Source organism: Lacerta agilis, chromosome Z (genome assembly GCF_009819535.1).
Source record: "Lacerta agilis isolate rLacAgi1 chromosome Z, rLacAgi1.pri, whole genome shotgun sequence".
In the NCBI taxonomy this organism is placed as follows: Eukaryota; Metazoa; Chordata; class Lepidosauria; order Squamata; family Lacertidae; genus Lacerta; species Lacerta agilis.
In genome coordinates this window covers 37,147,128-37,171,867 of record NC_046331.1, presented here as the reverse complement: position 1 = coordinate 37,171,867, position 24,740 = coordinate 37,147,128, and the positions used below count along the sequence as shown (strand labels likewise).

General features: G+C 43.1%; 2 protein-coding genes across 7 annotated transcripts in view; both read right to left on the bottom strand.

Moving 5' to 3' along the window:
- Positions 1 to 2,580: 2,580 nt before the first annotated feature.
- Positions 2,581 to 11,269, bottom strand: NKRF (NFKB repressing factor). 2 transcript variants are annotated; one of them, XM_033137481.1, is made up of 3 exons: positions 10,815 to 11,269; positions 7,528 to 7,667; positions 2,581 to 5,916 (listed from the first exon to the last, which is right to left on the bottom strand). In XM_033137481.1, the coding sequence occupies exons 1-3, from the start codon at positions 11,108 to 11,110 to the stop codon at positions 3,947 to 3,949; spliced, it is 2,406 nt and encodes an 801-aa protein (XP_032993372.1). In that variant the 5' UTR covers positions 11,111 to 11,269; the 3' UTR covers positions 2,581 to 3,946. The 2 variants fall into 2 exon arrangements, with proteins under 2 accessions (XP_032993372.1, XP_032993373.1); XM_033137482.1 differs by lacking the exon at positions 7,528 to 7,667 and having other exon boundaries at positions 10,815 to 10,964.
- A 4,750-nt stretch (positions 11,270 to 16,019) lies between these two features.
- Positions 16,020 to 24,740, bottom strand: part of SEPTIN6 (septin 6) — a 49,048-nt gene continuing 40,327 nt past the window's right edge. For 2 of the 5 annotated variants that reach the window (XM_033138360.1, XM_033138358.1), the window contains one exon: positions 16,020 to 16,631. Coding sequence is in view for 3 of the 5 variants with exons in the window: in XM_033138358.1 (XP_032994249.1) it covers positions 16,622 to 16,631 (10 nt within the window). In the remaining 2 variants the exon portion in view is untranslated. Of the gene's footprint in view, positions 16,632 to 20,583; positions 20,925 to 22,892; positions 23,276 to 24,740 lie in introns of those variants that run through there. The other 3 variants (XM_033138359.1, XM_033138357.1, XM_033138356.1) reach the window with 2 other exon arrangements.

The window sequence follows — 24,740 nt, the reverse complement described above, 5'->3', positions numbered from 1 at the left end:
TGGTAACATATTCAAGGTTAAGTGCTAGGTATCCTTTCTGTAGGACTCTTAGTTGTTTTTGAAGCTTTTGAACATGGTTATGGGACATGGGCAGACAATAACTGGACAGAGAATGAGGAAAAACCAAAGTGCTTCTAAAAAACTTTTATTTCCCTTAAATAATTTTCATCCAAACAGCTCTTGAGAAGATATCAAGAAGCTAGTTATGTTGTTGAAAAAAGTAGCAAGGTCAAAAGTGCTACTACTGTATGCTTCATTTTTTCTTTCCCCACCCCCACACCTGTGCAATTTTATAAATTCTGCCTTTGCAAAAGCATTTTTGTAAAGCAAAGCTCAGATCAAACATTTCGGATACCTTAGGCAGCAGTGTGGGAGGAGACTGTTGGTGTGCTTGTCTGCTCTTCCAGTGTCTTCTGTGTACATTGATCTGTTCAACTTTGCACAAGTAACCCATGTAAGAAACTGTACATTTTTCAATTACTTGTAAATAAATTCTTGAAGGGAAGATACCTATCACTATTTTTATTATGACAGATTCTTCTGGTGGTAGTCAATCCTCCTCAATCAAGCTGTCTTAATCCACTGTGGATAGTTACATCTTGTAGAAACAGTCTTGGAACAATGACCTCATCTTCCCACCAGCAGTGGGGAGCCCATATTCCTGGGTGTTGAGATATGACAGCTCCCATTTTCACTGACCATGCTGGCTGGGGTGGAAGGAAGAGTTCAGCAGGATTTTATACAGTTGTCGTAAGGCATCCCTCTTTGTTAATGTCTACATGAAGGGAGGGCTCATAGCACTTCTCCCACAAGTGGTACCCCACATGCTATTTTATAAAGTAAAGCAGTTTAAAACCCAATGGACTGTATAAGGTTTCTGGCAAAGTGTTTCTCACTGCTTAACCTGCTACCCTTCCCTGAAACTTGCAGGGGCCAGTTGTCAGCTGTCGCATTCCATTTATACTCACATTGGTTACTGAGAGTGTTCTGTGCCATTTTCAGCAGCTGCTTGGGGGCTGTGCATTTCCCAGCATTCTTTTTGTAAACACCGCAGTTACTTTTTGTATTGGCTACTGATAAGCAAAACAGAATAGCCAAGAGCAGGTATGCTTGCATGCTGGGGAACAGCTTGCAGCATAGGAATAAGCTATTCTTAAATGGAGGCTGGTAAGCTAGCACACCAAACCAACTCTATAGAGCCTTTTGTTTTCAATTAGCTTTGCTATCACTGCTTTAAATTGGTTTCCTCACTTAGATCATGGGTACATTCTTTTCATATAAGCCAGACTTGTCTGGAGGGGTTTATCCCCACCAAGTAAATCTCATGTTTTCAGGAGTGCTTAACCATTTTTGGTCAAAGGGGTGCATTTACCCTTGGAGAGGGGTGTGGGGCATTGCTAGTGGTGGGTGTATCACCTTACACATATAGGCACTGAGCTTCTCCTCTTAGCTGATCTGTGCACTTAATGATCCCTCTGTGCTTATCAAACCAACCATCAGTATGGGGAAGCTGGTAATTTGTAGAGCCATCCAGTTGCCTGAAAAACCAGGGGGTTTGAATCAGGTCTCTGGGTTGGGGCTACCCCCCCCCCCGCGCTCTATGATTGATTGTATACCACCCTATACCCAGAGGTCTCAGGGCAGTTCACAGAATAAAATCAAAATATAAAACCACAAAATACAGTAAAAACAACCCAATGGCCACCCCCCCAAATTTTAAAAGGACATAGGATGTCAATCAAATCAACTATTATTTGTAGTGCAGTTGTTGTTGTAGTATTTCTGTTGCCTTCTGAGTTAGGAAAGAGATTTTGTTGGCACACAGTAGCTAGCTATCTCCAGTATTACCTCTTTTTTTTTTAGTTCTCATGATTGGCAAGAGAAGCTATGGGTTGTTACATGCTTCAGTACCTTTCCTAGGTGGCAAAGGTCCAAGAGAGTAACCATTAAATAACTAGTTAATTCTTCAAGGTGGTCCCAGGTAGCCCAGTAATATCTAATTTATTAATTTTGAAAGCCTTTCTGTTGATGGAAATGGTGCTTCTGATTAAATTGGGCAACGGGTTAAAACTCTCAGTACAAGTCTCAGAAGAGGTATTCCACCTTCCCTCATCCATAAAGAGGAGCGGGTGCCTCTTCTTGGATGGCACCTGCAATGATCTGGGTGCATAAGCTAAACTTGTTTTTATGCATAAAACAATGTTACACAGGCTTAGTAAATCAACCAAGATTTACTCTTGGCCTCCTCTACTTATTGTTTCTAGCTATGGATGATGGTTCCCAGAAAGACAAGTAGATTGAAAAGGTAGTTGATTCTTGCATCCTTAACAAGGCTGTATTTTCTTTAAAGGTTACTGGAACTGGGAGGGAGGTATGTGTTCAAAAAAGCCTAGTTTTCGAGTAAGAAAAAAGGGGAAGTAAGAGAATTATGTACACACTAATCAAACACCCTACAGAGAGAACTTTTTACTTGTTTCTCTCCATATTTTATACAAGCACATGTACACAAAAGATGCAGTGGAAGGAAATGAATAGTGGAAGCAGTACACATAGAAACAAGTGGATCTTGTTTATTTAAAAAAAAAATACTTCACTGAACAATAGTTGTCGGAGAAATCCACTCCACCAGGGTTCACCTTTCTGTTAAGGTGATAGAAAACGCTTAAATTTATTCACTGACATCATCAGATTTGGAAAGCAGAAGCATGGCCACTTGAGGCAACACCCAGAGCCCTGTATGTTCTGCAGCATAAACAATAAATCAATTTCATGTCAAAGAATTACAGATTCTGGCTCTTATGATGGAGGTGGGGAACCTGTGGCCTTGAACCAGATTTTGCAAGGCAACAATTTTCATTGCCCAAGGACTCATGGGAATTGAAGTCTAACAACATCTGGGTTCCCTATCCCCTGCTCTATGAAATAAAATAAATAAATAAAACAAGCTTGCGTGTGTTTACATAATCACACATATACAGAGCTGTGACATGCTCCTCAGACGTCCTCCCCAAGAGGAAGCAGAAGGCATTGCCTCAAACTCTGAAAGCTCTTAGAAACCGTAGGCAACTTGCCAGTTGAACACACTTAAGGCCCACTGATTTCAGTGGGAGTTTTATGCCATAGTGCTCCTACTAAAATTAAAAAAACTCAAGCACACTCTCCCACCCACTTACGAACTTTGGCTTATAAATATAGATTTTAAATAAAAATCTGAGATGCGAGCTTTTCTGACTATCTCCCATCAGGGATGGAGAACCTGCGGGCCTCCAGATGGTGGTCAGCTCCTAATTCCTCACAGCCCCAGCCAGCATGACCAATGGCCAGGGATTGTGGTAGTTGTAATTCTGCAACATCTGGAGAGCCACAGCTTCCTCATTCTTGGCTTAGGGTACAAATGAAGAAGGCAGTCTTGGGTAAACCAAATCACTAATTGCTGTAATGATGCTGCATTTTGAATAAACTGAAAAGCAAGTTCCCCATCCTTTCCACAATATAATCCAACATTTTAAATACAAAACATGCAATTCTTTGCATGTCCAGAAATAAAAATCTATTTATTATTAATACCAACTTTACAAAGTTTTCTACATATTGCCACCTTCTTTCTTTTTGTATTTTAATTTTTTTTAAGTCAAAAAATAGAGAAGGAAATCATCCTTCCCTTTTCCTTTAAAGTGGTGTGCAAACTTTCCCTGCGACACAGTGTTCCTGCTATTACAAAACTAGGAAAATGTGAAGGAAACAAGCTATTTCCAAGAGATTTCATAAAACAGTTAAACTGCTTAGATAAAGCTCTTATTTTCCCCCCTAAAAAAGTTTTAGAAAATTAATGAACAAATAAAACATGTTTCAATTATCCCCACAACCATGTGCAACCTTCGCTCGGTTTAATGGAGAATTCAGCCTCAGTCTGAACATCCCCAGAGAAATGGATGGCCCTCAAGCCTTATTTATCCTGTGGCATAATGAGTTCATAATGGCCAACCTGACCATCTTGCTTTAGCTGGTGTAACAAGTCTTCTTTACGCCTCTTTCGGCTAACCACTAAGTATCTATCACGGCCCTGTCCATGGGATTTACTCTTAAGCCCGTATTTTTGGGCTATCTGATGAATCTGTTTGCGCTCATCATTGGTCAGTTCTGTCGAGAAGGTCAGATCAACTTTACTGTCCGAGAAGGCATAATTCTGGATGATCTGTTCAACATCTTTCTTTGCAATTTTTGACCCCCTTTCATTGTCCAGCCCAAGCCCTTCCCTTTTGAACTGTTCTTTCACGGCAATCGGTTCTCGGATCCCTTCCCCACTTTTCCCCAAGCCACCGCCTGTCCAGCCCATTTTCCTTAGAATCTGATTCCCAATGTTGTCTTCCTTGATCTGCTGCTTGGATGCTTCTTCTGCTGAACGCCCGCAGATCTCATTCCTTGAGATGACGTCTTCGATGGTGCCTTTTTTCAGGTTGTTGACGACTGTTGGCTGGGTTCTTTTCAGGACTCTGACAGCCTCTTCTGCCGCCATGTGCTTGACACTCTTCTTGACCCCAATTGCTTCAGCAATTAATTCCTTTTCCAGCATCACCTTGCACTTCCACCGCATCCCCGTCACCCTTTCAAAGATGTACTCCACTGTCATCTTGTTGAACTGAGCAGTGTCATTCAGTGTGCACACGGGGTTCATGGAGTTCTCATACACAACAAGTTCCTTCAGACTCTTCTTCTTGGGGGGATTACGAGTGGCCCCGCTAAATTTCCGAAGCTGGACTGCTTTGGTGGGCCCAGTACTTGACTGGGTCTTCTGGAGAACTTTCAGCGCTTCGTCTGCTGCAGCATGCTTGCTTGTTTTCTTCGTGCCATACCCTTCAGCTAAAAAGTGGTCCTGCAGATAGACACAGCAGCGCCACAATCTATTTGGCATCATGACATATTTGTATTCAATTGCCATTTTGTTAAAGGAGGCTGAATTGTTCAAAATCCCAATGGCATCACTGGCGTTTTCTGTGAGGACAAAGTTAGTCCAATGTTTAGCTGAACTGGAGCCCTGCTGGGGGTTAAAGGTCAGCTGTCCAGGTGAGCATTCTTTTGTGGAAGTGATAGTGTCATCCAAATGCTTGAGCGCTGGAGGGAATTCAGGAGGGGATTTGCCCTTCTGACATAGCACTAAATCCTCCAGGATGGTGTTCTTGAACTTTCGCTGGGCGACCTTAACCTCCACAGGCTTTTGCAGCAGAATCATTGCCAGTTCCGTCGCTCGGTCCCTCGATCCATTTTTGCTGCCGGCATAACCTGTGGCCAAATATACGTTCTGACACCTCACCTCACAAGCAAAACCATCTTTTAGGAGCTTCTTGTTATCGGGAAGGTCCTCAGGGGAAAAATATTTCAATGGAGAATAAATATACTCAGGGTTTGTCTTGCAAGCCTGTATGGACCGTGTCAACAGAAAAGTGTAGTTAATTTTGTCTGGCTCGCAATCAGCTTCAGGGCTAGCAAGATTCTTGCGGACTGCCACTGCAAGTTTGTTAATGAAATACTGCTTGGCTATTATAACCGATCTGGGAAATGTTTCAGAGGCAGCCTGGAGAAGAGAAGGCCCCCACAAAACTCCTACAACACCACTGGCAGAAGAGTCTTTGTTTTTGGAAACCACTTCAGCTTCCATTTGGTTTCCCTGGGTACTTCCATAGCCTAAACCTACTGTTCTGGAAAACTGTGTGTCCCCATCCTGGGTATTGAAGCTGCTGAAAACCTGATCAGCGTAGTTTTGGATTTGCTGGGTTATGTTCTCACTGGCCTCCTCTGCTTCATTTTCTGAAGCAGGCTTCTTTCCTTCATCTGGAGTGTTGCTGGCTACAAAGTGTATAGGTTCAAAACGAGGCCTGACATGGTATTTGGGAGTCTGCTTCCTTGGAGGTTCGAGACCTATGCAATGAAGAAGTTAAAACAGGATTTTTAAAATGAGAAATGAAACATAGGTGAAATACAGCTTTTCTCTGCAGGCAAATATTATATTCCATAGTTGTGTGATTAAAGCTATGGCTGAAAACACATACAGTCCTCAGAAGATCCATTTATTTAATGGGACTTACTCTCAATTAAGCATACATAGGACTGCAACTTTAATATTCCAGTGTTGGACAGTTTTATTTAGTTTCTTGGGGGGGGGGGAGAATTGTAAAGTGGCAATACTTTGCAATTTGAAAAGGGAGGAAGCACTTTTGGTTTGGGAACTACAACTATATGTTTCAGTGTTTCAGTGCTGGGGTGTATCTGAGAATCAACTTAATAATCCAAACAAAGGGGCAACAAAGAACTGCTGTTGCCTTTATTAGGTTCTGACAGTGATGAACCTTCCACAGAAATCCTGTTTTGCTGTTGACAGTAGGAGGGGGAAGAGTTACAGAGAGGTGGATTAAAGGGGCAGAGAAGGTGAAATGAAGTGAGCAGAGTAAAAAAAGGAAAGCGAAGGAGACATAGAAAGGTAATACTAGCAGGTAAAAAGGAAGCAAAAGAAGGTGAGAGAGAGAAAGGAAATACATTTTTGAGAAGGTAAAGAAAATGTGGAAGAAGGCATGAGCTGAGAGAAAGAGGAAACAGGCAGAGACCTATTGATATAAAGGATTGAGAAAGAAGGCAAGACAAAAGAAGAGTTTGGATTTGATATCCCGCTTTATCACTACCCGAATGAGTGGCTAACATTCTCCTTTCCCTTCCTCCCCCACAACAAACACTCCGTGAGGTGAGTGGGGCTGCGAGACTTCAAAGAAGTGTGACTAGCCCAAGGTCACCCAGCAGCTGCATGTGGAGGAGCGGAGACACGAACCCGGTTCCCCAGATTACGAGTCTACCACTCTTAACCACTACACCACACTGGCTCTATGTAAATGACAAGAGATAAAGGACTGAGAGGGTACAAGGAGGAGACAAAGAGAGGGAGGGAGGTGTAGAGGAGAACAATAGAGTCCAGAAGTGCAGAGAAAAAGGCATCAGCAGTTGACAGAGAAAAGTTATGGAAAGCTAAAAAAGTGACAGCCTTTTGGAGGGGAATATAACACAAACATAATGGTGATGATGACTTGCCCTCTTGCTCAGTGTTAACCACTGAGTAAAGGTAAAATATAAAAGAGGATACATCTACTAAAAGCATTCAAAATCTGACCGACGATATATTAAATATTGGCTCACATGCTTTTTAAAAAAATAGTGTGTGACGTGTGCTGAGATGTTAGCACAATTAAGTATAAATCAAAAGTGAAAATCTGAATGTGGGTCCCATGTTCCTGGTTGGGATTTAGAGGTGGGTCTCAGGTCTAGACTGGCTGAAGACCACCGTGCTGGTGCAACTGTTGCAGCACTGGATTCCTCAGTTGCACAACATTTAAAATTCACTCGTCCACTAGTGCATGAGGCCTTGGGCTAGTGGACAAAGAATATTAGATACAGCCCTTGATCTTTTCATGCCTGACATTGCTGATTCGTTTATCGTCATTAAATTTTGCTGTGAATGGAATGGAGGGAAATGGAGACACTCACTGCGAGATGGAGAATCGTCCGGCAGGGAGCGTGGCCTTTTGGTTGCCTTGGCATCAGGCACCAATTCAAATGACGGCATCTCGCCAATGTCAATCCCTTCGGCCATATGGAGGACTTTCTCCATAACTTCAGGGCTATACCTGCATTTAAGCAAAGGAAGCTTCAAGTTATAGATCGCCATTACAAAAACCCTCCTTGCAGCTCTACTCCTACCTCTGGCCACCAGAGGACAACCTAAGTGGGTGTCCTGTTAGACCAAGAGATGCGTGGTTACAACACCTTTTCACACCCTTGCCCAGGAAAACATAATACAGTACAAGATAAAGGAACACAGGAAGCTGTTTTATTCAGAGTCAGGCCACATATCCAGCTAACTCAGAACTGTCTATGCTTGGGGTAGTCCATTTGGCTCCCTCCATATATTGTTGGACACTAGCTCCATCATCCCTGCCATCCTGGCTGGGGCTCTTGAGAGTTGGGAGTCCAGTAACATCTGGGGGGCCACAGATTGGGGAAAGCTGCTCTTGGCAAAAGGAAAACAATTTGGAAACTCAAAGCTATACTAAAGAAAACTGTGGATGCAAAACTTTCCATCATGATATCTAACTGGCAACTGCTTCCAGTTCAAATGTAAACAATGGACAAGATAAAGGAATATGCTGGCATCAATCTTTGGCACAAGGGATGCTATGGAGAGACACGTGGCATATCCAGCAGCAGGTTATGAGAAAAGAACCCAAACCTTGTGAGGGCAACTGCTATGACAGAACAGACAATGCTGAGTTAAAAGGACTAATAGTCTGGCCTGGTACAAGACTCTTTCCTATGTTCCTAAACCTTGTTGATTTCTGACCCAGTTAAGTGAAGGGAGTAAGACAGCCACTGGTTAAGGACAGCTTGATTCTTAGCATATGCAACCTCTTCCCCTCCAGCACTTTTTTTAAAGAGTGGAGTGCAGTTTAAGGCTGGTAGCCAAAACAGGGAATACTGCCCTGAATACCTGAAGGGCTGTGTTCAGTGGGTCCTATGTCATAATGGCAAAGGCCACACCATACATTTAAAGCACTACTGTACCACTTTAGACAGTCATGGCTTCCCCAAAGCATCCTGGGAATTGTCATTTGTTAAGGGGGCTGAGAGATGTTAGGAGAATCCTATTTCCCTTTGAGAGCTACAAACAATCCCTCTTCCCAAGGAACTATGTTGTAAACTTTGGCTCTCAGAGGGAAATAGGGGCCTCCTATCAACTCTAACAACCCTGAATAAACTACAGTTCCCAGGATTCTTTGAGGGAAACAATGGCTGTTTAAAGTGGCACAATGTATGGCGAAGTGTGGCCCCAGTGGTCAAAAAAAGTCACGGCTTCCATGCCCTCTGATCTGGAAATGTTTGCCTGTAACTTTCTTCTTTTGGGGGGAAAGAGAGAATAATGGATGATAGTTATTCTGGGGAGAAATAAAGGCATTTGGCTCAAAATGAAGTAAAGTTAAGGAAACGAGGGCTGCCTACCAGAGCAAACCAAAGACCCAAACAGGCTACAACAGTGAACATGGCAGACTGTTAAAAATCCCCACAAATATACAAGGCCTTAATATATTTGGAGAAATATTGCTTATGAAAATAGAAGATTTGCCAAGGACTGGTTTTGACCCACAACAGTGATGCCAAGCCAATGAGCAATTTGAAGAAGACCAGTACAGTCTCAAGGGTGTTGGGAACTTGCAATTGTTTTGTGATTCAATAAAGAAGCTAAACAGAAGTTTTAATATTCTGCCTTCCACTGGCATTGCTCCCAGCCTTTGTTGCTGCTCTATAATGGCAATCAGACAGATGTCAATGAGGTGCTCCCATGAGGGCTGGAGATGGGGAGCAGGCTAGCACCACCACCTATTCCTGATGAACCCTTATACGGAGAACAGGGTGAATAGGGGGCTTTGCAAATTGCCTTTGCAAATAGAAACTTTGGAATATTCTCCCTGCAGAGATTTGTCCAGTTTCCTCTCTGTTGCCTTTTGAACCAAATGTGAAAGAGTTTTTATTCAATAAGTCTTTTCATGGTTAGTTCTACTGCTGTTTTCCCAAAATATTTTATTTACTGTGCAGCTGATGTTTTTAAATGGGTGGTTTTAGTGCAGCATGCCCTTGTTGATTGCACTGCTACTGGTTTTCTGTTTGCAAACTGTCTGTAGTATTTAATTGCTAGAAGATCATGACTAAAATATTAAATATCAAACACTAATAATCACTGTATGGAAAGGAAAATGAGTTGTGAACAGAGAGTAATGGGAAGAGAAAGGGGAAGGGTCAAAGGTGAGTGGTAGAGCATACATCTGCTTGGCATGGAGGTCACAGGTTTATTCTTGACATCTCCAGACAGGGCTGGGAGAGATCCCTGCCAGATATTCTTGAGCCACTGCCAATCGTTGTACAGGATGGGGCGTGGGCAGCGGCGTAGCTATTTATTAATTATTTAATAATAATAATAATAATAATAATAATAATAATAATAATAATACAGTAATAATAATAATACCTAGGGAAGGAGAGCCAGTGGCCCTTTAGACCTTGTTGGAGTCTAGCTCCCATCACCCCTGGCTAATAGTAACAGCACTGGCCAAGCTGAGTGGAGCTGATGGAAGCTGCAGGTGCAAATTCCCCACTCCTCTTGTAGACACTTCTGAACTAGGCAGACCAAGGGCTGCAACTCAGTGGCAGAGCAGCTACTTTGTTGGCAGAAGATCTCCCAGGTTTATTTTCCGGTATCTCCCGGCTGAGCAGGGAAATCCTCCTTCCTTGAAACCCTGGACAGCCGCAGCCGGTTAGTACAGAAGACAGCATGGAGCTGCATGGACCGGTATAATAGTTGCGCTGAGTCCCTAAGCAAAACAACCGGAAACACGCTTAACGGATGAATCAGTGAAAGTACCGCTCAAGGGCAGGCGTGCGTGGGTGGGATCACAGAGTTGTAGAGTTGGAAAGGATCCTGGGGGTTGTCTAACCCAACCCCTTGCAAATAAGCGGTCTTTTGCGCAGCGTAGGGGCTCGAACCCACAACCCTGAGATGAACAGTGTCTCATGCTCTCCCGGCTGACATATCCCAGCAGCTTAACAGAGGGTACTCCTCTATTGACAACTCAAGCCCCCTCCTCCTTCTTCGTTAACTGCGATACGCACCCAACGCGTGACCGGGGCTGTACACACCACTAGTTCCCCCCCCCCCACACGTGTCATTTCGCGTTCGCTCGCTGAAGTGGGGACAAGAAGCAGAGAAGCGTCCCGCGCCTTACCTGCACCCCATGAAGACATGATTGGCCCAGGCGTGGGAGAGCGCCAGGAGCTTCTGGAAGGAGACGTCTCCCTGGTAGTCCGGCAAGTTGCGGAGAAGGAACTGCCTGCGCAGCGCCCAGTGCCGGTCGTTCTCCTGCTTGTCGCGCCAAGGCTCCAGGTCGGGCTCCTCGGGGGCCGTGGCGGCTGACCGCTCGGCAGGAGGCTGTGGCGGCTGAGGAGGCTCCGACTGGGCAGAGGGAGGCGGCCGCGGCGACAAGAAATCCCCGCCGGGCAACGTCCACCCTCCCCCAGCCATGGGCTGGCCTTGTCCGGGCAGCAAGGCCAACCGGCGCCAGCGTGAGGTGAGCGGGAGGGTGGCAGCACTCAGGACGGGGCTCCCCGTCTAACCCCAATCCGGATGCGGAAAGGAGAGCGAAGAACAAGCGTGTCCGTTCACACGTGCAGGAGACCCCGCTCCTTCTCTCCCTTCAAGTGCGCTACCCCTTTACCCCCCCCCCCGCCTTCTTTCCTCTTCCTGAGCATGCGCGAGCGCTTCTCCCTAGCTCCTCCCCACAGCCCTGCCCGCTCCTTTCAATCTCTTCTTTTTCCGCTTGTTTGACGCTGCTCGCGTGGGCGGGATGGAACGTTCGAGCCGCGCGAGATCTCCGGAGGAGGCGGGGCAGCCTAGGGGAGAGAGAGAGAGGAAACGGCCGCAAGGAGCGCGCTCCGCTTTTCGCACAGCACCACCTGGAGGTGGGGAGGGAAAGAGCCCCAGGCAAGCGAGCGAGAGCGCTTCGGCCGGCAAGGCGAGGAGGATGGAATCATTCTTTGAGAGTTTGGGGTTCGAGTCCCACGTTGGGTGAAACTTTACTGAATTATAAGGGGTTTTTGACTAGATGAGCCTCGTGACCCCTTCCAACTCTACAGTTCTATGAAGACAGCAGATGTTTGCTGTTGAGGAAGTTCTGTGAATGCATTTAATGTTATGGTTCTGTGAATGCATTTAATGTTATGGTTTTTGTTGTGTCTTGGGTTCGTGGAACAATAACTCCAGCGACACTTCTTCGTGAACAGCTCTTTATTGTAAGGTAACCAACAGGACAGGACAAGACTGGGGAATAGGGGGCAGGGGAAGCTCTATTTAAAGGCACACTGGTACAGAGAGGATAGATACATTTAAGCGGGAACCAATAATATTCGAACTTTCCGGCGGGACCCAATCAGGTTGTGGATTGTGCTTGTACTCTTAAACTGACCAATGACATTACTCCACCCAGCTGACAGAATGTCTTAATTAATACACAACAGTTTTCTCTAAAACCTATCCATATTTGGAATCAAGAATATGTTTACCCCCAAGTCATATGAGCACAACTGTCGACATAGATTTTATTCTGAGCTAGAATCACACAACTGTAGTGTTGGGAGGGATTCAAAGGATCATCTAGTCCACCCCCTGCAATGCAAGATTCACAGTTAAAGAATCATTGGTGGATGGCTTTCCAACCCATTTAAAACTTCCCGTGAAGGGGAGTCCACTACCTTTCAATGTAGTTCATTCCACTGTTGGAACAGCTCTTACCATCAGAAAGTTGCTCCTAATGTTTAGTCAGAATCTCCTTTATGGTAATCTGAATCCACTGCTTCAAGGTTTCTTACCCCTGGAGTAGCACAAAACAAGCTTTCAATGATCTTAGCTTCAGCAGTTCTTTTGCATCAGGAGGGAGAGGAGCATAAACACAGATGAGCACAGTAAGCACAGATACAGCAAGTTCTTTGCTTGTATGTTTACTTAATCTCTGGGTTGGGGTGTGTTGTTTGTTATGGATAAATGCTACCTTGCAACAGCTTTAATAAGGATATTTCTACATCAGCCCCATGATGCTATTCAGTGTGTTTATTTCAAATCTGAAATCCATCAACTGACTTAGATTTATAGGAAATGCTGAAACTTGAGATAGGTAACAAAAATCATACCACCCCCTGCTTTTGTCAGATTCCACTGAAGTATCACCCCTCCCTTCCCAACTAAGCCCTGATCTGCCCCCATCCCAAATTGGCAGAACTTACTACACTTCTGAAATATGATCTGTCTTGAAGTGTGGTGGTGGGTTTGTAGAGGGAGTACAAAAACTGGGAGGCAACCACTGAGAACAGCTCTCTTCACACCTTTGATATTGGAACATGACACACAGATAGTGTCATTTCACAGATGGTTCTTGGTGAATTTCAGATTATAACAAGGCACATGATCAAAGAAGACTACCTCCAAGACACCTTGGGCTTACGTTATTCCTTGCTACTGCTGTCAACCATACTTCTGAGTGCGTGGGTAGGTGAATGAGTTGGTGGGGAACAGTTGTATAGTTTCTGTATAAAATTACAGAATAAATTGTAGGCAAGACAAATGGTTTGTTATGATGATGAATAATGATGTCATTCAACTTAAATAAATCTTACACTACAACCTTAGGCATGTTTACTAAGAGATAAGTCTTAGTGAACTTAATAGACCATACCCCCTTAAGTTAGCATGTTTAGGGATTGCACTGCAAGACAATTAGACTTTGAAGCTGATCACGCGATAAAATGTATTTGCAGTTTAGAAAACAGGAGTTCTGAAGATGACAAGCGTGCTTCTTTTAAAGATGTTGTATGTATATGTCACAATTACCTTAGAAGAGGCATTCCCTTCTGCATGAGTAAAGAAGGGAATGCCTCTCTAAGATGGTGCCTATCACCTGCTGTTACTGTAACCATGCCTATTAAAATTAACATTTTAAAATATGTTTTTTAAAATGTGGAATGACTTTTTAGTCAATTAAAAAGGGTTGTTTTATTATTATTTTTAAAAAATCAACTAATCTAACTGATGAAACAAATAAAAAATTGCAGCTCTAATAGTTTCCAGAGCAGTAATCATGCTTGTGGCAGCCAAAACAACAGCTGTACCAAGTTTTACATAGAGTATACCAGCTGAAATAAATGGCCTCAAGTTACTCATGCCCAATAATTTCAATAGGTCTACTCTAAATATGACTGACACAGAAAAGAAGAAGAGTTTGGACTTGATATCCTGCCTTTAACTCATAGCTGTCAACTTTTTCCTTTTTTTAAGGGAAATTCCCTTATTCCGAATAGGATTCCTTGCAAGGAAAGGGAAAAGTTGACAGCTATGCTTTCACTCCCCTTAAGGAGTCTCAAAGCGGCTAACAATCTCCTTTCCCTTCCTCCCCCACAGCAAACACTCTGTGAGGTGAGTGGGGCTGAGAGACTTCAGACAAGTGTGACTAGCCCAAGGTCACCCAGCAACTGCATGTGGAGGAGTGGGGAAGCAAACAACCCATTGAGTCCTTTTAGCACTTAAAAAAAACTAACCAATTTACAGTGGTACCTCGGTTTTTGAACGTCTCCATTGACTAACATTTCGGATTTCAAACACTGTAAACCCGGAAGTAAAAGCTTCAGTTTTCAAACAAGCCTTGGAAGTCAAACATGCCATGCAGCTTCCATATTGAGTTTTCTGTACTGAGTTTTCCGTTTTGAGGCTTGTTTTGAGATTTCGGTTTTCGAATGTTTCAGAACTCGAACGGTCTTCTGGAACGGATTACGTTTGAAAACCGAAGTGCCACAGTATTATGGTACACATTTTCATGGACTAAATCTGCTGAAATGAACTAGAATTCACAAAACATTATACCAGGTGTACCTGCAGTACCCTTCAGACGCTGCTGGACTGCAACTAAGATGACTCCCTGCTTGGCATAACCAATGGTGAGGGATGCAAACAGTCTTCATCCAGCAACATCTGAAGGGCCACAGCTTCTCCATCTTTGACAATAAGTCATCATGCATTTGCAAGTCTTTTAAAACAATAAACTCTTTGCTGTTTTACTCCCAATAACATGTGACATACAAATACAATGTAGACTGATCCCACATGTGACGTAATCCACGTGTGCATCAAAAATAATGATATAGAATTAAACATTGTAGCTCAGTGAACACAATTCATTTGATGGATTCCAGAAATAATTACCAGGGGGAAATGTCTCTTTTTTTGGGAGGGTTACTTTTTATTGAAAATTGACAACATTAGAAAGGTATCAAGCTCAACAGTGCTGGTTCTTTCGTGTGGGTCATGTAAATAGATACTGAGTGCAGCTGTCAAATCACAATTCTTGTTTGTAGAGAGACCAAAAATAAAAAATAGAGAGAGAAAAGACAAGAGAACAAGGTATTGGGAAACAGACCCCCATGCAGTGAACGTTCCAGAAAAGTTCCAGGAGTGCTCGGAAAATGCATTATTAAGGGCAGTTAACACTTGACTTGCATGATAACTTTTAAAGAAACAGATGACCAATTACAGACAAATTTCTCCACAACCTTGATATCGACAATAGAAAAGTAAATTTGTAACCCAGAAGACATCTGGGAAGGGCTGAACTACAGGGATTAAATTAATCATGGTTAATAATACTTAAGTCTTTACTAAAATGTTTCCCCCTCCCCCAGTGCTCAGAAAGCACTTCACATATTTTACCATGGTAATCCTTACAACATGACTGCCAGGTGGGCCAGCTTGAATTTTCTCAGACTGGAGGAGGGTGGACAGCTGAGGCTGGAAGAATACTGTATATACTTGAGTATAAGCCTAGTTTTTCAGCACATTTTTTGTGCTGAAAAAGCTGCCCTCGGCTTATACTTGAGTGAGGCGGGCAGTGGGGGCAGCGAGAAAGAAGCCCTTTCTCTCCGCTCGTGCCGCCACCTGCTCTCCCCAGTTAACCATTCCTTAAGAAGCGTACAAGAACGCTTCTTAAGGAAGCTTGTTCCATTCCTGAACTGCTCGCATAAATGCAAACTTGGCAAAGGAGGAAGAGGAAGGAGCAGCCCAAAGGGCTGCTTTCGGGCTGCTCGTTCCTCCTCCTCCTCCACAGTGGCAAAGGTGAACCGGCTTATACTCGAGTCAATAAGCTTTCCCAGGTTTTTGTAGGAAAATTAGGTGCCTCGGTTTATATTCGGGTCGGCTTATACTCGGGTATATACGGTAAGTAGTTTGCTTAAGGCTATCCTTGTAGTGAAAATGTATAAATGGTGTGCTTTCTGGCTCACAGTCCTTCCTCAGCCACTAGGGTCTGTGGAAACTTTAGTGGACCTTTTTTAATTTAAAAAAAAAAGTTAAATGAGAAATATTACTCAATCAACCTGATTATTATTTTTTTTCAAAATGGCAGAGGTTATCTATGACCCCAATGAAAAATATACTTCCCCCCAACCCCTCCCGCACTGTCCTTTGCTTCAGTGTTAAAATTAAATATTCCTCAAGAGGTAGCAAAGTCGCGTGTTTCTCTGTTTGCTGTTCATTGCATAAAACTTGTATTTTTAAAGTTTTTGTTTAGTTTTTAATCCAAGCAAACCAACGAATTAGCACATTTTTTTCACAGATACTTATAAACCACCCATCATATTTATACTGAGGCAAAATAGAAAGGAAATACTTTGCTTTTAAAAAAAAATCTGTCTCAGTGTCACTTGGCTACATCAATAATTTGCCTGCCCCTTTTAGGTTGCTCCTCAAAGCTTTTAACTGATACACAGATGTTTGCCTTTCCAATATTCTCCCTGTCTTGCAGTGAAAACCACAAAACACCTCAGCTTTTAACACACCCCATGCACATCAGAAAAAAAACGGGAAAACAAAACCAAGTCTTTCCAGATATCCAAAGACTTATTCATTCCTCCCCCTCCCAAACAGGGTGGGAATTCCTAAACTCTTCCTCAAGTGGAAATCTTCTCCATCAGACATAGAGCAGCGGGTGGAGACAGATCAGAAAAAGCTAGAGAAAGAAAGCAAGAGAGAGAGGCGGGGTGGGGGGAGAGAAAAAACACAGATCATCAATTAAATGCGAGGAGGGGTGGAAGAAGCATTCAAAGAACAAGCAGGAAAAAAACAGATCCCACACACAATTAAATTGAGAGAGAGAGCAAGACGACAGATGAATGGATCAATGCTTGTGCTACCATTGGGGCCCCAAACAGAGCAGCATTGATGCATCAGAAGAGTTCAAGCATGTTAAATATTTGGGCACAATGCACAATAAACCTTATAGTGGAGTTAGACTGTAAACACACTTTTAACAAAATGCATGGAAGCACAATAAAGTATATATGGAAAGAGAGGGTTTGTTTTTTCAGTGCAGTGCAAACATTTGGAGGATGGTTAAGAAACAGCACAACAGCAGTCCTGTTGACTCAGGGCACCTAATGCAACTTTCTCTTCCCAAGAGGCACCAACCAGATGCCTCTGAGGTGAAGCCTACAAGCAGGGGCATAAAGCCAACAGTGCTCCTCCACCGTTTCTTTGTCACTTTCTCCCGCTGCCACAGTCAGTGGCACCCTGCACTTGAACATGGATTCATGGAGGAAGAAATCGTAAACTGCTCCCACACCATGACATCTCCATTCTTAAAGGATACCAAACTTCTGCGGTTGCCTGATCTACCTCACAAGGCTGTAATGAGGGTAAAATGAGTAGGTTGCTTTGAGCTTTTTTGGAAGAAGAGATCAATATGTAATTAAAATCAATGGACACAGCCCTTGCTTGTTTTTGTGGAGCAGCAAAAGAGCACCCTCCTACAGTAGGGAAGAGGAACCTGTGGCCTTCAAGATTATGTGGGACTACAACTATCAGCCTGTACCACCATGGCTAATAGTAAAAATAAAAACAGAAGTTGAAGTTCAACAATAAATATCTGGAATCCTCCCTAACCTTGGTCGTGACCCATGGATCACGATCGGCCTACCTTCTGCGCTGACTATGGAGGCTGCATCACTTCTCAAGACAGCCACTCGCAGCTGCAGGTTCATTTTTAACCTTTTTGTTTTGTTTAACCTAACCAGGGGAACAACTGATGCCATTAAGAGTGTGCTCTTGATTTCAACCCTTCCGTCCATCTGAACCACCAGGAAGAGGCCTCACCATATCACAATCTGGGTCTTTTGTTAAGAGTTGCACCCTTCTGTTGCATTTAAATATCCTAACAAATTTGAAGAATATCAAACGTATTTCCACAACTGGCTTAAGGGTAATAATGGTAACTTTGCAGCTACTGTGATTGGCCAATGAAGAAAGGAACCTTCTTTCAAATATTAATCGATATTCTAAGAGGTCATCTGCACATCCATACAGAACTTCTCTAAAGTGCTTATTGTTCAAAATCTTGCAGAACTTCTGATCTTGCTAGGTGCCTGCCCCATAAATATATAGCTGTGTGTGAGCAACACACTTGTGTACCTGAGTACACAGCAGTTGAGGATCACATCTCAATAAGCTAACCACATCAGGTTCTACCTTACCTGTTTTTCCAAGTGGTGGGACCAGCTAAATGTCCCCCAAAATATTGACACATATAACAACAATATCATTATGGTATATAAACAATGTTTAACTGTTCTCCCCACTCCAAACTTTAACTAAATTTAGTGATGTTGTCCTGAAACAAACAACCCACCAGTCAAAAACCAGTACTGTATTTTTGCTAGGATAAATCAAAAGTAATTAAAACAACAGACCAAAGAACTACAATTTTGTTTGCCAGATGGAAAGGTTAAATGAAATATATACATACATATATATATATATATATATATATATATATATATATATATATAAATTTAACAGGCCCTTTAGCATTTGCCCTTCTCTTTCCCCCTTCCTCTTTACATATTCACCAACAGCAGACCCTGAAATAGCATGCTGAAGAAATGGCAGAGGCTCCTCCACCATTCAGAAGACATCTCATGTGAATCATGACATTCACATGTACAGCTGATCACAGATGCTCTTTATGGGGCTTTTCTTAACCCCCAGAAAAAGGGTATTGGCATAAGGGCTGTCTGCACAACTGGCTCCAATTTGCATGGAATACTGTCCTCCATTGGTGCAATGGAGGAGCTCTGGTTCCACCCAATCACCACATTAGGTCAGAGCTGGCCCCCTGGCAAATGCATGAATTGGGGCTCAAGTCCAACAGTAAGGCAGGGTACAGGGTATGGCGACACACTCGACTAATATGGGGGTAGCCAACCTTGTGCCTTCCAGATGCTTTGGACCACAACCCCCCATCAGCTCCAGCCAGCACAGCCAATGATCAGGGATGATGGAAGCTGGAGTCAAAAACATTTGGAAGGTACTACATCCTAAGGACTTTTGTTAAGAACATAGGGGGTCACTTGCTGGATTCAGACATTTACAAACAGGGCCTTTGCAACATCTTGACAACAGGACAAGGTCCAGCTGAGGTGTAATGAGTTAAATAAGCATAGTGTGGGATAACAAGGGCCTTGATCCATGCATACAAAGGCAAGGATGACCGAGGTTCACAATGGCAGACTTTGGGGTGAGCCAAGGGTAGCAGGTCAAAGCTTGGATGACCACAGGATGCAAAGGCCCCTGGTTTGATAGACAATGCTGCCTTTAAACAGAAGGCATTTTCTGACAGATGCAGGATATTGTCCCTTCCCTCTTCTTCAGACTCCAGTTCCCACAATTCCCCAAGCTGCCTTGGACATGGCTTCTATTACTTTGGTTTCCTCACTTTTGGAAAGAAGCACACTCAGGAGGCTTCTGAGTGTTCAAGGCAGTTTTCTGACATGGTCAGCCAGGAAAAACAGTAAGAACATTCCAGTAGGTCTGTTTACAAACATTTGTGCAGAATGTGGAGTTTCAGGGCTCATGTTTGGGGAAGCTTTCAGTGGAATCAAGGACAGTATACTTTTGCAGGGGAGATGCTGGAATCCCTTCACACCATTGTGGGGTTGCAGTAATTCTACAGTACTGGTGCTACTTCTTGGACCCAGCAAAGCCAGAGGCATTCCTTCAATCCCAGCATAGGCTAGAATGGATCTATTTGTAATGAGAAAAAAAGAACTACCAACAGGGACAGTAGTCCTATGTTGGAGTTTTTCATCTCTTGCAGCAAAAAAAGTTGCCCTGTGTATTTCACACTGCTATGAATTTTCCTGCCTTGCACTGCTGGCAGATAAGGGCACAACAGGGTAATGCTAGGAGAAAACCATACAGGCTCCATGGTAGAGCACAGGCTTTTAATGCAAAATGTCCCAGGTTCAGCTCTTAGTATATCTAGCTTGGAAGGTGATTGGCACAGCCTTTCTCTTACTCAGACTTACTAGCCTGAGCAAATAAGGAAGGGTACAACCTGGTACTGAAAAGACACTGAGATTCAGCACCATGTGCACCCCACCCGTAGTCAGGATTCCAAATACTGGGGTTGAGAAAGGAGCCACAATCAGAAAGGCCCTACTCTTTGGGTAACCTTTGATGGTGGGGCCCAAAGAAGGGCTTCAGAAGATAATCTTAATAGTCAGGTGGGTTCAAGTGAGAGTAGGTAGTCCTTGTGGTCCCTACCTGCAAGTTCTCTTTCCATTAGGGATGTGAAAACTGTGGTCCACCAGAGGTTGTTGGACTGCAACTCCCATCATTCCTAACCATTATGGCTGGGCTGATGGGAATGGGAGTCCAGCAACATCTGGAGGCTGCCCAGGTTCTCCATCCCTGCCCTACATGACTATGAGCACAAGTGAGTTAGAGGACAATTGTGCATAGGGAATCTATCACTGTTGTATTACTGAGCCTGGAACAGCCTTGCATTTAAGCACTAGCCTGCTAGCCACAGGTGATAAGAAACTGCAAGCAGATGAGGGGGTGGCCTGGCAAAGAAAGGTAGAATACTCTTCCCTCAGCACAGAGGCGAACCCAGCCGCCAGAGGATGGAAGCTAACCTCCAACATGCTAGTAAAAATGTGTTTTTTAATAGGCTAGTACCTTTGGGATGGGGGCTTATCAACAAGGTTGGTATCCTAAAAATTCCACAGCTTCTTCAAACTATATAGTGTTACTTAACATGGTATACAAACACACACTATTATACAGTCAAAAATAAAATAAAAATAAATCAGATACTGATTAATGTAGAATATGCATCTAGATTAACACATTGGTGGAAGCATCATGAGAAGACCATGGCTGAACGGAAGCGTATTAAATAAGTGAAGGTCCAATTCCAGCCCATGTACTCAAGGGAAATTACTCAGTACACAGCCATGGGTTACTGTAAAAGAAGGGCAAAATAACAAAAAAAAAGTATTAACCAGAATTAATGTACGAAAGAAGTTTATTCTTTTAAAAAAAGTTTTCCATAAAAAATATAGACTGTAACAAAGCAACACAAAGAAAGACATTTTGTTACATTTAAGGGGTCCTCAAGATTTCAGTGCAAAGATTTCACTTCTAAATCTTTGTAATCCAAGACTAATACTCGTGATTCTAAGTGTACATGTTTGTCTAGAAATCCAATTAAGGATAATGGGGTCGTGCATGCAAGTTTCCAGGGGAAGGGGAGTCTACACTGAAACACTGTAATCAGATTACAGTATAGCTTCTTTTAGCTGTTTGTCTCAGGGATAGCCAACTTTTGCATCCTGAGGTTGAGGGGGGGGGGTTGTTCCTAAGGGAGAAAGCTAAAGGGCAGACGTGTATTTTACTGCTAAAGGACCTCACCCTCCCTCGCAAGTAGTCTGATTCCATTGCTGAAACTGAAACAGATGCCATCAAATAGAAACAGGTGCTCAGACAGCTGGGGTTGTTGCAAATCCAAAACAGAGATGAAATGCTGTCATGAGAGCTTCCTCACTTGTGCATTTAAGGAAGACCTCTTTTTGGTGTTGAAGGTGACACATATAGAGTCACACCTACACTATCAACTTACAACAGTTGCATACCACCTAATCCAAAATTGCTTTCTCCTCCAAATACCTCTATTCCGTATAGAACTATGGTTTCCAGGATTTGGGGGGGGGGGAGAGAATGAATATTAAGCCAGGCCATATTTTTTTCTCAGTATTCTTATGCTATATTTTTTTCTGCTTCATTAGTTCATATTGTATTTCTTTAAACTAGACAGATTTTAGTATTTCACCATTATCTGAACCCTTTGAACTCTCACATTAAAAATGTACCAGTAATTCTCCCCACCAAATTAAAGTGAAATACATGTAAAAGACTGCAGGCTCTGAAAGATTTCCTTTTCCCAAAGGGAAATATATATATGGTTCTTTTCAACTTTTGGGAAGGAAAAATACTAACTATTTTCGAAACTAATCATGAGAAGAAGTCACATTTCTAAAATATAGTTGATGTTTAACTGACACTACAAGGCAAAATACTTAAATTTAATCAGATTTAAGGGGATAGTCCTGCAATACCAGATTTGAAGCAAGCTTTACTGAAATGAAAGGGTTGCCAGTAAACAGGTTTAGGATATGGTCTGACTTCTTATAAAGGGTCTCCCACGTCCCTAGAGAGAAAGCTGTGGGAATTTTGTTCAGATAAAATAATTCTATCCAAACCATGCTTACTAAGAAGCTGAGTTCCACTGAATTCAGCGTGACTTCTTAGTAAACATGTTATAGGTAAAGGTAAGGGGACCCCTGACCATTAGGTCCAGTCGTGTCAGACTCTGGGGTTGCGGCGCTCATCTCATGTTAATGGCCGAGGGAGCCGGCGTACAGCTTCCAGGTCATGTGGCCAGCATGACAAAGCTGCTTCTGGCGAACCAGAGCAGCGCACGGAAATGCCGTTTACCTTCCCCCCAGAGCGGTACCTATTTATCTACTTGCACTTTGACGTGCTTTCGAACTGCTAGGTGGGCAGGAGCTGGGACCAAGCAACGGGAGCTCACCCCGCCGCGGGGATTCAAACTGCCAACCTTCTGATCAGCAAGCCCTAGGCTAGGATCAGTCTATTTACCTGGCCTAGGCCAAAGACAGAACCTTGAAGCACCCCGCGGGTCACATTTTTCCAGGATGATGATGATGAACTCTTTGGGTACCATCAGACCACCCGTTTAAAGTCATATGATATTGATTAAAATGTATAGTGCAGATCGGGGCTCACATCCCTGACGCTTTTTTTCATCAGGCCTTTGTGACAAGTTCTGCAACTGTCCAAATGCAGCTAGAAAGTTGGGCTGTGGGAGAAGGAATCTTTTGCACACAACTTTATTTATTTATTTATTTGCCTTTCTTAGAGAGTCTGCAACAGGGCTCAGACATTGCAGAACAAGTAGTAAGCGAACATGCTGCCCTATCATGCAGAAACACGCATCAATGCATTAATAAGATGCCGACAAAGAACGTCTTAGGACATTGGTCCTGCAAGCTTCTAAGACAGAAAATTACTCAGAGCCTTTCTTATCAGCTCCACAGAAGTGACTGCTGCGGAGTTCTTCACCAAAACAGCCTCTTTTTTGTGTTTAGGAAAAAAGCAAAACAAAAGCAAAAAGGGGTGTGTGTGCAGTGGGGAGGAGATGGGCAGGTAGGTACAGAAATGTACTGCATGTTAATTCAAAATGCGGGGTGGTCGTTTCTGGAGCAAAAGAATAGGATCTACAGGAAACCTGAACTGAAAATGAAGAAAGAAAAAAGATTAATGTTTCTCTGGATTAAAAGGAAGTTAATAAAATATATATGGTTGTAACAGGGGTGGGCAACATACTTTGGCCACAGTGGAAACAAATAAGACATAGAGGTCGTTTGCATGGATGTTACATGCAATTTGCTCATTATTACATCAACATGGTGAATTTCAGTGATTGCTGTATCAATTGTGATACTTCTGTTCTGAAACTGAACATGAATAATCTAAACAAGATTGTTTGTATGTTAAATAATTGTCTTTGGAAATAAAGAAACAGTTTCAATAACAGGCAGAGATCAACAGAAAAGAATTAATTTGGGCCAGTATTTAACTGCCTGGTTCCTGAGCCATTGAGCTCATAAATATAGACATCACATTGTCAATTGGACTAGACATTTAAAACTGATGTTTAAATCTGGGGTTCCAAATATGCTAGCAAAATATATGCAACACCAAAGAATCTGGGTGCCCACATTTATGTAGCCTGTGGCTGTGCACTGCCCACCCCAGTCCCTCATTTACAGAAGGGAGGGGGAAAACACACACATTAATATGGTTTTTAATTTTACTTAAACATGCTTGAAGACACAGTAGCATGAATGCAGCCTTTCAGTTTTCAGCCGATTGCAGCGGGGTTGTTCACTTAGATGCAAATTGTTTGTGCTCTGGCAAAAATGAGGAAGCCATGCAAGGCTTTTCAGGCCAAATCAATACTGGAAAGTGTTTTGTGAATCGTTGAACAGGATTTTTGGCTATTGCACTTGGCAAGGACAAATGCTCCCATTCAGAAAGGGCATGTTTGCAAATTGTCTTAGGAACAAAAAGAAAGAAAGAAGAAGGCCTATTTGAGCCACTGACCAGCACGCCACAGTCTTGCATATGGCGGCCTGCCAAAAACAATCCAGAGCTAACAAGAACACACAATGTTTACTCCTGCTACTCTCCAGCCCCTAGATATGTTCTCAGGCCCCATATAAAACACTCCTATTGTTTGAGCTCATTTTTTCAAGTCTTGAAGAGCAAACCATTGTTTTTGCATCTCACCACTTGCGTCCCTTCCTTTTGTTCTGCATACTTATTGTTCAGGAGAAAGCACATTTAACCCAGAATAATTCCCACTCAAATTACATACCAGGCCCAGACAGGGGAAACAAAACAAAACAGCAGCACAGAGGTAGCTTAGAATCAAACAAGATGCCATACTGAACACGGGCACTGTTAAGAGTGCATGCTTCCTTGCTAGAAGATTGGCTGGTGGCAGGGTAATTTATTGTGGGACCCTAATGTTGACCTCTACCCAGCAACTAGTTGTGTTTTTTTTAATGGGGTTACAACTCTGAAGCAGAGCAAGAGGGAAAGGGCAGGAAATGCTGGCTCCACTGATTGCTGTATGGGCAATAGGCTTATTAATCCTTTCCAATGTGAAAAAGAGGCATGTATCTCCACTGTC

Coding starts and splice junctions, on each gene's coding strand:
- NKRF (XM_033137481.1), bottom strand. CDS start 11,110: ATGGCTGGGGGAGGGTGGACGTTGCCCGGCGGGGATTTCTTGTCGCCG. Junction 7,668..10,814: donor CATGTCTTCATGGGGTGCAG/GTAAGGCGCGGG, acceptor GCTTAAATGCAG/GTATAGCCCTGAAGTTATGG. Junction 5,917..7,527: donor GGACGATTCTCCATCTCGCA/GTGAGTGTCTCC, acceptor TTCATTGCATAG/GTCTCGAACCTCCAAGGAAG.